The sequence below is a fragment of the Artemia sp. Qi Xiang Cuo genome, chromosome 9, assembly GCF_049724085.1.
Source record: "Artemia sp. Qi Xiang Cuo chromosome 9, ASM4972408v1, whole genome shotgun sequence".
Lineage (NCBI taxonomy): Eukaryota > Metazoa > Arthropoda > Branchiopoda > Anostraca > Artemiidae > Artemia > Artemia sp. Qi Xiang Cuo.
The window spans coordinates 71,167,833-71,186,538 of NC_142802.1; the positions used below are offsets into that span (position 1 = coordinate 71,167,833).

At 33.7% G+C, this 18,706-nt stretch overlaps 1 protein-coding gene across 1 annotated transcript in view; it reads left to right on the forward strand.

The window, feature by feature from the left end:
* The window catches only part of jef (major facilitator superfamily domain-containing protein 6 jef), a 149,315-nt gene that overhangs the window by 100,950 nt on the left and 29,659 nt on the right, over positions 1 to 18,706 (forward strand). The window contains exons 8-9 of the mRNA XM_089094853.1: positions 2,169 to 2,265; positions 17,129 to 17,290. Coding sequence (XP_088950979.1) covers positions 2,169 to 2,265; positions 17,129 to 17,290 — 259 coding nt within the window. The remainder of the gene's footprint in view (positions 1 to 2,168; positions 2,266 to 17,128; positions 17,291 to 18,706) is intronic.

Genomic DNA, 18,706 nt, shown 5'->3' on the forward strand with positions numbered 1-18,706 from the left:
GCTTCGGCTTCTATATATAGATTCTTACTGTCGCTTGCCTTCTAAAAGCAGACAATTTTAGCCTCTTCTTGTTGTTATGACGTCCAATGGACCTTAAATTAGAAGTAGTGCCTTTGTAAAATTACATTTTTTTTTAGTGGACCTTTAACTTTTGCCTCAGCTTGTCTTTTGTCATTATGAACGATTTATCCAGTCCATATTTTTGATTTTCAAAGGTAGGCATTGATGACCTTATCCATGTCAAAATCCAAAACCCAATCATCATCGCTATTATTTTCAGTTTGTTTGCTTTGTTACAACTCGGCTTATCTTTCGTCATTATGAAATACATATCGCCAAACCTTTGTTTTTTTTAACAAAGGTATGGTAGGCACTGATGACCTTATACATGTCAGAATCCCAAACCCAATCATTATCGTTATCATTTTCAATTTTGACACGTTTTGGTTCTCGCTGTCCAGGTTGATTTTCTATTGGTATCAAAATTCCGCTTTTTAGAGTTTCGATTACTATTGAGCCGGGTCGTTGAAACGGGTCGCTGAAAACGTTGATTCTGGAGGTTGAAACTTTATTAAATTTAAAAGCACCCACCAAAAGTTATAATGCTAAGAAAATTTGCTTTATTTTTGTAAAAAGCGAGAGAACACTTCCAAAATAGGGAACTGTCTTGATAAAAATTGTGACATCAAAGAAAAATTTCAGAATATCCCTTTTTTTACAAACGTTTCAAGCCTCTGTCTATAAATATATTTTGCTACTTTTCTCTATCCAAAGATCTGCCGTCGCTTTAGATGCCTTAATGATATACATCCTTCTCGATCATTCCACCAACAGCAGTTTTTTTCTAGTTACTTTATTAACCAGAAAAAGGTTGAGAAATACCTGATACTTGCAGCATTAAATTCTCTAATGAAAACAAAAAATTAGGCTCAGCCCAGGCGACAGGACCAGCCCTGGATGGACCTAGTCTGACTTGAGCCAAAGGAATATTTCTCACTAATCCCTGAAATTTTCATCACCCTCTTTATTTCCATCATCCTCTACCATATCTCGCTCCAGGCTCTGGAGTTCACCAAGACATAGATTAATGGCTATGGCATCATCTGCAGTGGCCACAGACATTTCCAGACCCAATAACTTTCCTCCGACAACCACTAAAGAATATGGTACGCTCTAGGGCCGCCAGATGAAGAAGATCGCGACTTACCCCTTCCCCTAAAATCAGCCTTACTTTCATTTGAAAAAAAGGTTTTATTTTCCATCTGTCTTAGAAGAGAGGCTCCCAAAATCTCTGCCATTATCAACATTTCTGGTATTATCTTCCTTTAAGTATACTTATGAAATCTTAATGATAAATCTGACGAAAAATATAGTTAAATTTATTGTTTGTTTTCTTGAGACTCTGAAACTAAGAGTGAGCTAATAGACTATTTCTGAAATTCTCTAAGAGGTATTCTAGCCACGAGCCTCCTACCAGGCAAGGCAATTTACAAAGTTCTGTCAGAAGCAGAATTCAAATGGTTCAGAAAAATTGTTGAAGATTTGCAAGATCTTTTGCATTTGTTTACTAAACACATAAAATCACTTTGTTTACAGGCTCCTTTGTTATGCAGGCAATGTGATTTTTTAAATGATTTCCTAAATAGTGAATATTATCTCCATTACTCATACCATTGTTTTTAATCAAGCAGCATTGTAGATTGTAGCGTCTTCTTTTTCCAACTATTAAACAAATTTGATACTGTGCAGACCGACCCTGGGAATATACATCAGAACCTTAGTTTACTTCCTAGAGATCGGACAAAAAAACAGGTTTTTCCATAGGCTTCTCGTGATGTGTGCACATCGGTATCGCGCGTGCGCGAAGGCGGAGTATGAATCTTGTGTGGTTTTGAATATGTTTCAGATTTTTTTAACGGAGAGTGTAGACTTTGTCGATACTGTATATTCTGTCTACTGTGATCAAGCAATCTTGAAGGGACAGGGTTGCCAAGCTTTCTATATTCTCCGTGTGAATTGGTAGTCTCCATGTGGATTAATAGTCACAACTAAGCTGTAACGAATGGCCTTGCAGCAACTCCGAACAAGGAATAAATCATATGTCAAAATATTTGTTTCTCACTAGAAAAGACATTCATTGAAAATATGTTAAATAAGAAACATTTTAGGTTCTTTGTATTGGGCTTGCAGCAAATGTAACTCGCTTTCTCTACATATCCTGGATCTCCGAGCCATGGGGAGTTATGCCATTTGAATTTATTCAAGGTAAGCCAAGAGTAACGCTTTGATGTGCAAGATGCCAATAATAGTTTAAAACTTAAGTCATCTGCGTAGGACAAATCATGATTTGTTTTATTTTTGGCACTTGTTTGATATACGCCTTAACTAATGTTCTTCTAATATGTTTCTCTGACACTCAATCCTAATAAAATTTACAAAAGTAAGATAAAAAAAATAATTGGCCTACTTTAGAAACAAATTTGGGCTATACATTTGCACATTTGGGGGGGGGATAAAGTATAGCGGGTCTGCGTGCGTTAGGTACAATTATTCTGCATATTATGTAGTACGAATTGTTATCTAACTTCGCACTGTCCAAATACTTTACCCCCCCCCTAATGTGCAAATATTTGGCCCAAATTATATATTTTTAAACACGAAAAACGGGTTTTAATTTTCTAACAAGCAGTGAACTACAAAACAATTAATTATGCACAAAAGCTCCGAATATTTCGGCCCCACATCCGGGAGCCTTTCTCAACGTAAAAAAAAATAAATAAATAAAGCAAAAAAAAAAACAACTTAAATTACATTACAATAAAACATACTAAACACATAAAGAGAACAAAAACCAAAAACGAAAGAAAAATATAAATAAATAAGAAAAAAACTCACATATTAATTAAACACTTCCATGCACTGAATGTCTTTAAACTGGCCTCCTCTCAGTATATAAATGGAAATATATTAAATAAACACTTCCATGTACTGAATGTCTATATTGATTCTACTCGCCTCCTCCCAGTATATAAATTGAAATCTATCAAAAATGAAGAATATATTTATACTTAGACCAAAACAATAAAAGGTCAACTAACCCCCGGTCCATAACCCTTAATTAAATTTCACAAGTTCATCAACCATTTTATGAATTATAAATTGAATGGATTCGTTTTGTTGCAAGCTTAGCTGCAGTTCGTTTACTTTTCTCATCATTTAACCCATTCTGACATTTGCTCTCAAGGTAATCTTTCGTGTCATAAATATTATTAAAATCAGTATTGGTTGAATATTTTGCCTGCATTTCAATTAAATTATTATAAATTTAATTGATACCAGATTACGCGACATCGCTATTTATGATATTAACCCAATCGTTTATATTTTTTATTTCAATAATTTACATGAAGCTTTGTAAAAGTCCTAACGACGTATATACTATTTGTTTTTGATAAAATAAAATACTGTGATCAGGAAAATTATAAAGATGTTCTGCAGCCGCTGACTCAAACGTTTCTGGGGGTGTGTTTTGTTTTAGAGCGTAATCTATTGCATTCTTGTGTTGTTCTAGCCTATTTTCTAAAGTTTGTTGCGTTCTTCCCACATAAAATTTTCCACAAGAACATGGAATTTTGTATACTCCCTTTTGCAAATTTCTCGGTATCTTGTCTTTCCCTTTATTTAACAACGAGCTTATATTATGTCCTGATTTAAATGCTGTATTTATATTATGTCTTTTTAATTCTCTTCTTAATTTTTGTGATAAAATTGGTACAAAACATATTATTAGATTATATTATGACAGAATAAAACAAAAATTTTTTCATTTAAAAAGGGAAAAAGAAAAACAGCATCAGTAAAGTCCAAATAATAAATATGTCACAGGTCATGTGGCGTTTTATTTCATAACAATTTAGAGTAAAAAAGAAAAATCGGAACTCATGGACAGAGGTCTAAAATTTGGACTAAATTCTAAAAATGTACCGATAGAGTAAACTATTTCAAAGATTGAAACAGGGATCCATAAGTTTCAAAAAGATATAAATAATGTAGATGAATTAAGACTAAGAGTAGTGAATATTTTAACAAATTTTGTTAGTTATCAAGAAAAAGTTAATAAAAAATATAATAAAATTTTAAAATAATTAAAAAAAGATGATTCTCTAATAATAACGAAAGCGGATAAGAGCAATACAGTTGTAATAATAGAAAAAGATTATTATGAGAGTAAAATAGAAACAATTCTAAGTGATACTTCAACATATATGAAACTTAACTCGGACCCAACTAATTTGTATGCTAAAAGATTAAGAAAAGATTTAGAAGATCTTAAAACAAATGGAAGTATCACACCCCAGATGTATCACAAGTTCTTTCCAAGGTGATCATTTAGCCATAGAATATATGGTTTGCCAAAAATACATAAAACAGGCCTCCCCTTAAGACCTATTGTTTCAACAACAAATTCACCAACGGTAAAAATTGAGAAATGGTCAGCAATGACACTTAAACCATTATTAGATGTCCAAAATTCCTATATAAAAAACTCAAAATTTTTAAAAGACAAACTTATAAGTGTAGAAATATCAGAAGAATCTAGATTGTTCAGTTTCGATATAAAATCCATGTATACGTATATTCCTTTTGATAAATCGTTTAGTATTTTATCCAAAAAACTTGAGGAACGAAAAAATGAGATAGAAGAATTACCTTCGGGAATTGAACTGGAAACTATATTAAATTTAGTCAAAATAACTAGCAGATATACTAACTATTTCAGGTTTAGAGATAATGTTTACCATCAAAGTAGGGGTTTAGCAATGGGAGGGCGTTTAAGGCTGTTGTTAGCAAATATTTATGTAGAATATGTTGAAAATTTAGCTATAGAAACATATTTTTTAAAACCTAAATTTTGGGGCTGATATATGGATGATATTTTAGTTATTTGGAATTATGGGGAATCAGAAATTGAAGGTTTCTTGGAACATTTAAATATTTTGGGAGGAGAGTTAATTTTTACAATTGAAAAGGAAACAGAGAATAAGTTACCGTTTCTAGATATTTTGATCCATAGAAATAATGAACTAGCATTTTCAATTTACCGTAAACCGACTAGTAACAACCGTTATTTGTCTTTCACATCACCTCACCCAATCCAATTAAAAAGGGGTGTTTGTATTTCTTTATTTGCTCTTGTTTTAAAAAGAGTATAAACAGTATAAATAATACATGAACTAATCAATATTAATTATATTATCATGTTTAATTGATTTACGGGCAAAATGATTTATAAAAGAATTTACAAGAGGAAAAAAAAGTTGACGGAGACAAAAATATTAGAAGAAGATGGGTCAAATCAACAAAAAAATTACATAAATTTGCCTTTTGTACCAATTTTATCACAAAAATTAAGAAGAGAATTAAAAAAACATAATATAAATACAGCATTTAAATCAGGACATAATATAAGCTTGTTGTTAAATAAAGGGAAAAACAAGATACCGAGAAATTTGCAAAAGGGAGTATACAAAATTCCATGTTCTTGTGGAAAATTGTATGTGGGTAGAACGCAACAAACTTTAGAAAATAGGCTAGAACAACACAAGAATGCAATAGAGTACGCTCTAAAACAAAACAAAACACCAGAAACGTGTGAGTCAGCGGTTGCAGAACATCTTTATAATTTTCCTCATCACAGTATTTTATTTGATCAAACAAAAATAGTAGATACGTCTGTAGGACTTTTACAAAGCTTCAGGGAAATTATAGAAATAAAAAAGATAATATATGGGGGTACTAGTATCAATAGAGATAAAGGGGACTTTGGGATCAATTCAATTTATAATAGTTTAATTAAAATGCAGGCAAGATATTCAACCAATACTGATTTTAATAATATTTCTGAAACGAAAGATGACCTTGCGAACAAAGGTCAGAATGGTTTAAATGATGAGAAAAGTAAACGAACTGCAGCGAAGCTTGCAACAAAACGAATCCATTCAATTTATAATTCATAAAATGGTTGATGAACTTGTGAAATTTAATTAAGGGTTATGGAGCGGGGGGTTAGTTGACCTTTTCTTGTTTTGGTCTAAGTATAAATATATTCTTCAATTTTGATAGATTTCAATTTATATACTGGGAGGAGGCGAGTATAATCAATATAGACATTCAGTACATGGAAGTGTTTATTTAATATATTTCCATTTATATACTGAGTGGAGGCCAGTTGAAAGACATTCAGTGCATGGAAGTGTTTAATTAATATGTGAGATTTGTTATTATTTATTTATTTTTTTCTTTCTTTTTTGCTTTTTTTTCTATTTATGTGTTTATTATGTTTTTTTGTAATGTAATTTATGTTGTTTTTTTTTTTGCTTTATTTATTTATTTTTTTTTCCGTTGAGAAATGCTCCCGGATGTGGGGCCGAAATATTCGGAGCTTTTGTGCATAATTAATTTTTTTGTATTTCACAGCTTGTTAGAAAATTAAAACCCGTTTTTCGTGTTTAAAAATTTTTTTTTGTTTTTAATGGAAAAGCAGTGTGGTCTAAGAAATTATTTACCAAATTATATATTTTCCATATATTCTGTCAATTCTCTTTGTCTTGTCTCACGCTAAGCTGAAATAAACTGACGAAAAAAACCGGCTCTATAATGCGTCAATGAATGAACAACTTGAGCGGTAGGGCGTTTATCATACAAGTACCTTATTTTTTACTATTATTTCATAGGAGGTTGATTCACTCTTTTTTGATGCTGAATAGCTCATACCCTCTGGCAAAATCTAGCGCTTGATTTTGGAGGGTAATCACACGCTGTCACCACCTTCTACTTGCTTGGGCCTAACTTGTTTCAATCTATAGTTGCGTTTTTTACTATTAATTAACTACTTTTAAAGACCTTGAAATACTACTTACACAAAAAAACGTAATTTTCAGTTTTGTCTGTGCGCGATTTCTTTGCAGGCAGATTACTCCTTAATGCTCCCCATCAAAAACGTTGGCTAAAATGTTTAGATAAAGAGTATGCTTAGGAAGAGGAAAATATGGCAAAATAATGTGGTAGATTTACAAATATAGACAAATCTACAGGTGTAGATAGACAACTAAATACATACGTGGTACAAGTACATAATAAGCGCACAAATGATACCACGACTCATAAAATAGAAAAAAAAATATACATTAAAAGCAAAAGGCTTTTGAATACTATTGCAATAAAAACACTATTTTAAGCAGTATCCATGAGTGTTTTCTTTGTTGGAGCGTTACACCAAAGACTATGAGTAACTTTAAGAGTGAAAACTGGCGCTAGTGTCGAAAGAACAAACTATCAACGCCATCTAGCGTCTGGCAACAGTTGGCATTTTTTCCAGCTTCGTAATCGTTTTCCTGTCAGGAACTCTAAGTATCTCTAAATATCTCGCTTCACGTAAAAGAAGCACCTCCCGAAATTTACAAATCGTGCCGAAAGCAGAAAGAATTTCTTGATTCCAATGGTGCATCCGAGAAAGTACAGAACGTAGTTACGAAAAGCGATACGCTGGTGTTGCATGCTAGAACCGAGCAAGATGCAGAAGCGGTAGCTAATAGCATAAAATCGAATTCCGCGGCTGTAGTTAAATTCCATAAACCGAAATTCCTGGCTGTGGCCAAATTTGTCCCTGAAGATACGAGAAACGAGGAGATTGAGTCTGCTATAGAAGGGATCCTAGAAGCGAAGCGATATGGTACTAGCAAGTCAGTCAAGCTAATATTCAGAGACAAAGAAGCTCTTGAAAAAGAACTGAAATATGGCACTTACGTCGGTTATTGCCATATCAAGGTGGACAAATATGTTGCCACCCCTCTGAGGTGTTTTAAATGCCAAAGTCGAAACCTTGCAACGAGATTGCCCCAATAAGGCGATGTGTTCCAGGTGCTCCGGCGATCACGAAAACTGTAAAGACAATCCATGTATCCATGATACTAAATGTGCTAATTGCTCTGGAAACCATCCATGTTATAACTCGCAATGCCCAGTTTATAAGAAACAATTATAGGCTAATTCAAACAAACGTAAGCAATGAATGCAACTATCTTGCTTTATAGCAGAAATATATACTGGCACGCTCCACACTAGCTGTCTCTTTCAAGAGATCTAGTAACCAAGCATAGCATAATATGCATTCAGGAACATTTGAAAAGATCCGATCATTCAGCAATCCTTGACCGAATTCCAGGAAAGGACTATTTTTTCAACCTGCTATCCGTAACAGCTCAGTTGGAAGGCCGGGTGGTGGAATCTTGATGATTGCAGACTCTTCTCTATAGGGTCACTTGACCTAGTGACCCTATACAGAATAATAGGACTACGATTCAACATAGTGAAAACGGAATTTATCGTTTTTAGCGACACTAACTCGACCAATTTTAATCTTGTTCTTGATGGTTTCAGAATCCAGCAGTCCCAGTCCCTAAAATACCATGGTATCACGTACGGTCAGACGCCTAGGTCAACAAGAGGCTTGTTGACCGAATCAGTCTGTAAATCTATCCGCTCAGAATATGGAAAAGCTGTCGAATGCAAGTGGTAATTTAATCGATTTATTAAGTCAAGACTATTCAACGCCGTCGGCTCTCCTGCCAATCTGGTACATATCTCCCTTGTGGGAAGTGTTTTCCCTCACCAAGCGTCGAAAAATATGAACCACGTATTACAGATTTGCAAAATTTTTGCTGGGACTTCCACTAAAATTTTCTAACACGGAGATCTCATCCATATATGGAATCCTTGATCCATCAACCAAGGTTATTGATCTAGAACAGAGAGCCTCAAGACGATCCCTCAGTAAACTCTACAACTCACCGCTGACTCGACTGTTTCTATGAATGAAATACCTGCATTTAATTTTTAGTGTCAAATATGTTTTTCTTCTTTCTTTTGTTTTATTTTGTACTCCGCTTTTTTTCCACTTATCCATTGTAAGCGGGCACAAATAAATATATTTATATATATATATATATATATATATATATATATATATATATATATATATATATATATATATATATATATATATATATATATATATATATATATATATATATATATATATATATATATATATATATATATATATATATATATATATATATATATATATATATATATATATATATATATATATATATATATATATATATATATATATATATATATATATATATATATATATATATATATATATATATATATATATATATATATATATATATATATCCTAATTTTACCAATTACGCTAGCTAAATTATTTATTCTTACTATTACCCTGAAAAAAAATCCAAGCGTCGCCAAACGCTAGAGTGACGTTGATAGTTTTTTTGTCGACACTAGTGTTGGTACCCACTTTTGTAAGATTCCCATACTCTTTAGATTTATCTTTAGATAATTTATATTTTTTTAATTACATGGTTACTAATGATCTTTAACTTTTAGAATGCGTACCTAAAAGGATTTCTAGTCATTCAGCTACTGTGATAGATTACGTTTTTGTCAGCTCTAAGTTCCTAATTACAAGTTATGCTGATATGGGTATTTATTCGGGATCTGACCATCTCCCAGTTATTGCGAGGATTACTTGTGTGCAAAAAACTTGAGGCAAAGCAAAGAAAAGGAAAATGAGGCAATTGAAAAAGGTTAATTTAGATAAATTTGCAGAGGAACTGAGCATACTTAATTAAGATCCTTTTCTTGAAATAACAGGTGATGTAAATGATGCGTATGACACATTCTGCTCGATTATACAACCCATCTACGAACAAACATGTCCTCTAAAAATCGTTAAAGATAGGAAGGATGTACCACAGAAACCCTGGATGAGAGTTGAAAATGTTCATGAAATAGAAAACAAGAATCATCTTTATGAACAGTACCTTAGGACAGAAAACAGTGAAGATTTTGAAAAATTCAGGATTGTTTGTAACAAGGTAAACTCTCTTAAAAGAAGAGCAAAGAGGGATTATTTTGAAAAGAAATTTACTGAGACCAAAGGTAACTCGAAAGAAACTTGAAAGGTCATCGGGGAGATGATATCAAAGAAGAGCAGTGGCGAGCCTCTCTCAATAGAGGCAGATGGAACTACACTCCATGGTCCTCTACAAGTGGTGGAACATTTTGCAGTTTATTTCTCTAAAATTGGTCAAACAGTGCAACAGGAAAACAACAAGAGCCCTGAATCCTTCCGTGAGTATGATTTTCGAGATGATAGAGGGAACAGATTAGCCTTTCAGTTTTAGAGGTATACCAGTGATGAACTACTTAAAATTGGTGGAAGCCTGAGCTCCAATTCAGTGGGGATAGATGGAATGAAGCTCCGAACTTTCAAGTCAGTTTTGGTTTACCTTCTGCCTTGTATTGTTCATACTATAAGTTTGTCACTAGAAACTGGAATCTTTCCTGAAGGTCTCAAGACAGCCGAGGTTATTCCCCTACACAAAGATGGCTCAAGATCTGATATTGGAAATGGGAGACCAATTTTCATCCTTTTTCTTTTCTCGAAAGTACTTGAAAAAGTTGTTCATCGACGACTCTACCCGTATTTGACACATCATGGTATAATTAGTGATACTCAGTTTGGCTTTTGCAAAAGTCACTCAATTACACATGCCGTGCAACACCTATGTGATTTTGTGAATCAGTGTCTTGATAGTTGAAAAATACCTCTCATTGTTTTTATAGATTTTAAAAAGGCATTTGATACGGTTGATTTTAGTATTTTATTAAATAGATTCAAGCTTTTAGGGGTTAAAGGGGCTTGTTTGATTCTTTTTTAAAAGGGAGGGAAATGAAGGTTGTAATTGATAGTGTAGCTTTTAGTCCATATTTTGTGAATTGTGGTGGTCCACAGGGTTCTGTGCTGGGTTTAATTTTATATTTGGTCTGTGTAGATACTATGAGATTTTACCTTCGCGATTCGTGTCTTACATCTTTCGCAGATGACACTGTTATTTCTTTTCGTGGTGTTTCTGTGGATGATTTAATTAATAATGAAAATATGGAATTAAATGATTTATGTGTTTACGTCTTTAAGTATGTTGGCGGTTAATGTAAAAAAGACAAATTTTTTGGTTTTTAGTCGAATTGGTAAGTCCATAGATATCGGTGGGTGAATATTATGTTCTGGTAATTCTCTAGAACATGTTAATTTAATGAGGTATCTAGGTTTTTACCTAGACTGCAATATGTCATGGAAACTTCACAGTGATCTTGTGGCATCAAAAGTTGCAAGAGGCCTTGGAATTATACGGTGGTTGAAACACTTCGTAACAGGTCGGGTGTTTTTTCTTCTTTATCATGCGATTATTAGCCTATATATCGTATGGCTGTGTGTTATGGGCTAGCAATTTTTTTGGTAATTTTAGGCGTGTACAGGTCTTACAGAATAAGGCAGTTCGTGTGATAGGGGGAGGGGGGGGGGTACGTTAAAGAAACTAATAATACAGTAGCTTGTTTAAGGAAATTAAAGGTGATGGATGTGGGACAAGTTCGTGACCACCAGGCTGCGGTTGTTACTTACCAGTGCTTTCATGAAGTGTGTCCATTGGTGTTTCTATATTTTCTTTTGACAAAATAATGATTTGCATGATTATTATACAAGGAATGGTAATAATCTGGTAACAGAGTATAAGAATGGAATTCGAACTGGATTTCAAATGAAACATCTGGGCCAGGGGGAATGGAATTCCCTTTCAGATAATGTTAAGGAGGCAACACACAAGCACTTGTTTAAAAAAAAAGTAAAGAATATTTGCTAAAGGGGTGAGGAACCATGATTTAGAGATTGAAGACATATGTTATTAATTATTTTCTTTTGTTATTATCTTCTTTTTTTTCCTGTTTTTCTTTTCTTTTCTTTTCTTTTCTTTCTTTTTTTTCTGTGTTTTATGTGATTGTTCAACAGTATGTGTGAAAATGAAGTTTAAAATTTACTTAGAAATTTAAGAAGTATTTTTTAAGCATGTTGAATTATTTTGTGGTAACCACCCAGTTCTAGTGCATTTATGTCTTCCCATGGGTGGTTACCTATTGATCATGTTTAACTAGGTCGTTTTCTAATAAATTAATCTAATCTAATCTTTGCGTCACACCTTAATGCTACCCATCAAAAAGGCTGGAAAATTTTCTTTAATAAAGAGAATACATTTGAAAGCAAAATTTGGCAATATAATGATATAGATATGTAAATAAATTCATGCCTGACAAAAATATATTATAAGCACAAAAAGATTCAATGCGTATAAAACCAGATGTAAAAGAAGAGAAATACAGCAAAGAAGAGAAAGAAGATAAAGACACCAAATGACTTTAGAATAGTGTAGACGCCATAAATGCTATTTACAGTGATTTTGACTTTATTTGAACTGAATTGAACTTATTGAAAAAAACAAGAAATATATAGCTATTTAACAAAATCTAAACTTCAACTTAGCTTCCTTTTTAAGGCTTTATGGCCAGGAAAAAAAACAGGGCGGACACAAACACAAAAACAAACAAATACATCCATCATTTTTCTAAATAACGCAGTCACACCACAAACCCAAATAATCGCTCTTTAAGCTAAAATTCGAGTTTTGTTTCAATTCTTTAAAAATGACTCTTAATCACAAAGGCAGTTACTTAGAATAAATAGCTCTTATGAAAGTAGTAAAAAATCTTTGGCTTAAAGAGCAAGGTATTGACTAGAGGGTGAACCCAATCATACACGTAATATTTTCTGTTCGTTTTAAGTTTTGATGGTACTCCTTATTTTCAGTTGGAAAACTTGTTTTTTATATTTAATTTCTGATCTTTTTTTAAATAATGCTGGGAAATCCGATGCCCCCTTCATAGCAATGTCCTTTCCCCCATGAAAACTTCCTTCATGGAAAGATCCTCCCACAAAACCCCCGGCCCACCCACTCCCCTACTACCCGAAAAAAACCCCCTTTAAAACGTCTGTATACTTACTAAAAACCAATTCTAAATTTTAACATTGGGTTAAGTTCATAACTTTCAGCCCTCCCCCCGGGGACTTTGGAGGATTAACTCATCCTAAAGGATATAGCTCTCATATTTTCAACCATGCTGAACAAAATGGCTATCTGAAAATTTTGATCAGGTGACATTGGGAAAAAAATGAGCGTGGGAGGGGGCCTAGTTGCCCTCCATTTTTTTGGTCACTTAAAAAGGGCACTAGAACTTTTAATTTCCGTTCCAATGAGTCCTTCCATGATATTCTAGGACCACTGGGTCGATACGATCACCCCTGGGAAAAAAAAGAACAAAAAAAGCTCCTATATTTTTGTAGATAGGAGCTTGAAACCTCTACAGTAGGGTTTTCTGATACGCTGAATATGATGGTGTGATTTTCATTAAGGTTCTATAACTTTTAGGTGGTAATCCCTCTTTTTTCGAAAATCAGCCAAATTTTCTCAGGCACGTAACTTTTGATGGATAGCACCAAACTTAATGAAAGTTATATATTTGAAATCAGCATTGAAATCTGATTGTTTTGATGTATCTATTGGTATCAAAAACCCGTTTTCTAGAGTTTCGGTTACCATTGAGCCGGATCGCTCCTTACTTACAGTTCGTTACCACGAACTGTTTGATGAGAAAAATCCCATAAATACAATAACGAACATTTTGCCCCTGAGAATTCACGATAATCGTTTTGCCTCAAAACAGAATTTCACGAATATAAAGGCTCAATTTAATTTAAAGTCAATTCTGGATGTGAAATTAAATTTTAAAAAAAGAAGTTTTTCCACCTGAAAGTAAGAAGCAACATTAAAACTTAAAACGAACAGAAATTATTTCGTATGTGAGGGGGTTTATTCCCTCATCAATACCTCACTCTTTACGCTAAAGTTAGAGTTTTTGTTCCAGTTATTTAAGAATGATCCCTGAATCAGAGAAGCCGTTTAATTAGAATAAATAGTCCTTTTGAAAATACTAAAAATACTTTAGCGTAAAGAGCAAGATATTGACGTGGGGGTGAACCCTCTCATATACGTAACAACTTCTGTTTGTTTTAAGTTTTAATGTTGCTCCTTACTTTCAGTTGAAAAACGTTGTTTTTTTTAATTTAATTTCTGGTCATTTTTTAAATAATGCTGGGAAAATCGGCGCCCCCTCATGGTAAATTCTCTTCTCAAATGAAAAAATTCCTCCTTGGAAAGATTTTCCCACGTAACCTCTTCCCCCTGAACCCTCCCATCTCACTAGAAAAAATCTCCCCTCAAAATGTCTGTAAACTTCCTAATAACCAATGCTATCAATCAGTTCGTGGTAACAAACTAAGTAAGGAGCGACCCGGCTCAATAGTAGCCAATACTCTATAAAACGGAATTTTGATACCAGTAGATACATCAAAAGAATCAAATTTTGTATGCTGATTTCAAATATATAAGTTTCATTAAGGGTTGTCTCACCCATCAAAACTTACGAGCCTGAAAAAAGTTGCCTTATTTTCGAAAAAAGGATAAAACACCCCTTAAAAGTGTTATAATCTTAATGCATATCAAACCACCATATTCAGCGTACCAAAAAACCCAACTCTAGAGGTTTCAGACTCCTATTTTCAAAAACGTGGAATTTTGTATTTTTTTTTTTGCCAGAAGAAAGATCACGGATGCGTGTTTTTTTTTTCTCTCTCTCAGAGGTGATCGTATCGATCAAGGGGTCCTAGAATATCGCGAGAGGGCTCATTCGAATGGAACTTAAAAGTTCTAGTGCCCTTTTTAATTGACCAAAAAGTCGGAGGGCAACTAGGCCCCCTCCCACGCTCATTTTTTTCCCAAAGTGACCCGATCAAAATTTTGAGATAGCCATTTTGTTCAGCATAGCCGGAAATCTAATAAATGTATCTTTGTGGATGACTTAATGCCACAGAGGCCCTGGGGGAAGGCCTGTAAGCTATAAGTTTTGCCCACTGTTTACATATAGTATCGGTTATTGGGAAGCATACAGACGTTTTCAGGAGGTTTTTTTTCTGGTTGGGAGGGGGGAATCAGAGGAGGAAGTTACGTGGGAAGATCTTTCCATGGAGGATGTTTTCAGGGGACGGGACATTTCTATGAAGGGGGCGCCGGTTTTCCCAGCATTATTTAAAAAACGATCAGAATTGTATTAAAAAGACAAGTTTTTTCAACTGAAGGTAAAGAGCAATGTTAAAGCTTAAAAAGAACAGAAGTTATTACGTATCTATTCTAATTAAACGGCCTTTGTGATTCATGGGTCATTCTTAAACAATTGGAACAAAATTCGAACTTTAATGTAAGCAGCGAGGTATTGACTAGGGGGCGAACTCCCTCATATACGTAATAATTTTTGTTCGTTTTAAGTTTTAATGCCGCTCCTCATTTTCAGTTGGGGACTGTGGTCCCCAACAGTTGGGGACTGTAGTTCCTTGGGGACTGTGGGGGACTGAGTCGTCCTCAGAGACATAGTTATTAGATTTTTCGATTATGCTGAATAAAATGGCTATCTTAAAATTTTGATCCGGCGACTGGAAAAAAACGAGCGTGGGAGGGGGCAAAGTTGCCCTCCAATTTTTTGGGTCACTTAAAAATGCAAAAGAACTTTTAATTTCTGTTGAATGACTATTGTTTAGAAGACGAAATTGCTTAAATTAGGATTAAATGAGAATGAAGAGGTTGTGCTAGGTAATTTTGCAATCTACTTTTGCTAGTAAAATTGGTGGATGCAGTGTAAACGTATAAAGCAGCCAAGATGTTTTTTCACAGTTAAAAAAAAACTGGGAGAACTGAAAGATGAGTCTGCGAGCTGATATTATAGAATATTGAAAGCCACAACAATGACAGGAGTCAAGCATGGTCCTTAAGCATGGTGGCTTCAAAAGACCCAGGAAAATTTTTAAATGTATTTCAAAGAGTTTGTCTAAGATACTTGTTTGACTAATTATATACCAGACAATGAAGTATGCAAAAATGATGTTCAATTCCACTTTCTACGCCTAAAATGAAAGAAAGGTTAAGATAACATACTGCCAAAAATTGTGCTTTTTGGCCATCCATTTGAAGCTAAACATAAAACAAAGTCTCCAATTGGAGTTGAAGGAGGTCATAAAAATGGATTTAAATGGAAGTTTGTGGGAAGGAGTATTGAGTGAAGCTCTGAATTTATTCAGTGGCGGATCCAGGGGGAGTGTGTCCCCCCTAATGTAGTCTAAAGTAGTGTACTTTACTTAATTAACGCAAGTTTGCGTTAATTTAACTTGCTCCTAACGCAGTTTTATCAAATCAACCTATTTTGCGCCCCCCTAAAAAAGTCCTGGATCCACCCTTGAATGTATTGGGATAGAGTAGGAGTGCCTACAGCTATTTTAGGATCAGGTAGCTCGGTGCTGTAGTGAGTTGCTAGTTTAATAGTATTAATTTCACGAGAATCAAGTCTTTTAGTCAATATCATGCTGTTATTTTTCTGTGTTAAGAATATGATTAATGACTTTTTTCAATTTACGGAATTACCTACAAAGCCACCAGAGAATTTTTTTCTAATTAAGTCCGCACACAACTAGATGAAATCACTCGTATACCTTATAAAAGTATATAGGGGGCCAATATTTTGCCTGACTGGACCAAATTTAGTATGCTAGAAGTCCTTGAAAAGGCAAAAAAAGGCGGTGTTACTTGTGTTTTTGCTCCTTTTGAATTTGGGAAGAAAATTCTTAGAAGAAAACCAAATTCTTAGGGAAGAATAATATAAATTTTTTCAGGGAAAAATATTTATACTAAACAAACAAAAATAAACAAAAAAGCTAGAGGGAAAATTAAGACAGAAAAATGAAAACGGATAAAGCCAAATTCAAAGGGAAGAATAATATAAAAAAAATTTCAAGGAAAAATATTTATATTCAACCAACAAAAACAATATAAATAATCTCCAGGGGATAATGACACAGAAAAATGAAAATGATACAACTTTTAAGATTTGTTGCAAAAGTAACCTTCAGCAGTGCAGGATCAGGTGAACAAAGAGAGGCCTTAAATACTTACGAAGATAAAAATTTGAGAGAAAAAAAGCTTTATGTTTTTTTTTCAGGTCTTTCGCCAAAGCTTTTTATTTTTACTTCCAATTTCAGGAATAACTCACTCTGCTGTCTGGGCGGCCGCTAGCTCCTTTGTAGCTTACAATACACCTCAAGAGCTGCGTGGCTCTGCCCAAGCAGTGCTTGCATTTGTGCACAATGGACTAGGACGTGGTTGTGGAGCTATAATTGGTGGAATGATTGCTACATCATATGGTAAGTAGGAGCAGCGTCAAATCACAGAAATGTAGGAGGGGGTAGTATTTCTCAAACCCCCTGTTTATAATGAGCCTTACAAGCTATACTCTTTGTAGAGGTAAATTCTTGTTTTATGTCATGCAATTATTCATGAATAACCTCATTCGCTCATTCATTCAAGCAAGGAGCTTGTATGTCTTCTGGGAACAATTGTTTAAGAGGCAGTTTTAGGGGAGTGGCAGAGGGGGGCACTTGCACCGGGCACAGAAATTTTAAGGGTGCAACATGTCAAAACAAATAATCTAGCGTCTTTAATCATTTTGTATTTATTGAAATTTTATTGTTATTAAAATAAAGTAGAGGGCGCAGTTAACAAACGAAATTAATTAATAAAATATGAATTAATTAAAAAAATTAAATTAAAAGATTAAAAATAATCAAATAATAATGTTTAATTTAATTAAATAATTTAAATACTCTAATTTAAATTTAAAACTCTAATTAAATATAAACTTAATCTAATCTTAGTTTAAGATTAAATACACTAATGTAAATACTCTAAGTAGGGGTAAATTATTGTTTTATGCGCTGTAATTATTCATGAACAAGCTCATTCATCAAACAGTTTGTGGTAACGAACTGTAAGAAAGGAGCGACCCGGCTCAATAGTAACCGTAAATCTAAAAACGAGTTTGGATACGAATAGATATATAAAAAGAATCGCCTTTTCATGCTAATTTCAAATATATAAATTTTATTAAGTTTAGTCTTACTCTTCAAAGGTTACAAGCCTGAGGAAATTTTTCCTGATTTTTGAAAAAAGGAGGAAACACCCCCTAAAAGTCAAGTGATTTTTTTAGGTCAATGATTCTTTTTATTGAGGATTGCTGTAGCTACCTAATAACGCAAGGCCCAGCGAGAGTAGAGTGTGTTGAAATGTGATGTATTAAAAAACAAAAACTGGAGTTATACTTTTAATTTTATTTGATTTGTTTATATCTAATGAAAAGTGTTTTAAAGTGTTATAAGAAAAGTGAATGTATTTCAAAGTACAAAAACGTATATCCATTGTAAATTTGTATTTTAATGTTATATGTTATAGGCCTAATGCAAGGGAGCAGCCCCTTGCCGCCTGGGTAGCTAGAATGAAAATTTCAAAATTGTTGTATGGTAAATTAATGGATGGAGAATCGTATGAATGAAAAAAAAAAGTTTTTCGGAAAAAGGTAGATAAAATGTACTAGGAGAGAAAAATTATGTATGTGAGGAATTATAAAAGTGGAAAGAAAGGTCAAGTGATCTTAATGATCACAAAATTTGTCCGATTTCCGAAAAAGGAGGGAAGTGTCCCTCAAATTTTAAGTGATCTTAATTTAAATCCCACCATCAGATTCAGCGTATCAGAGAACCCTTCTGTATGTGCTTCAAGCTCCT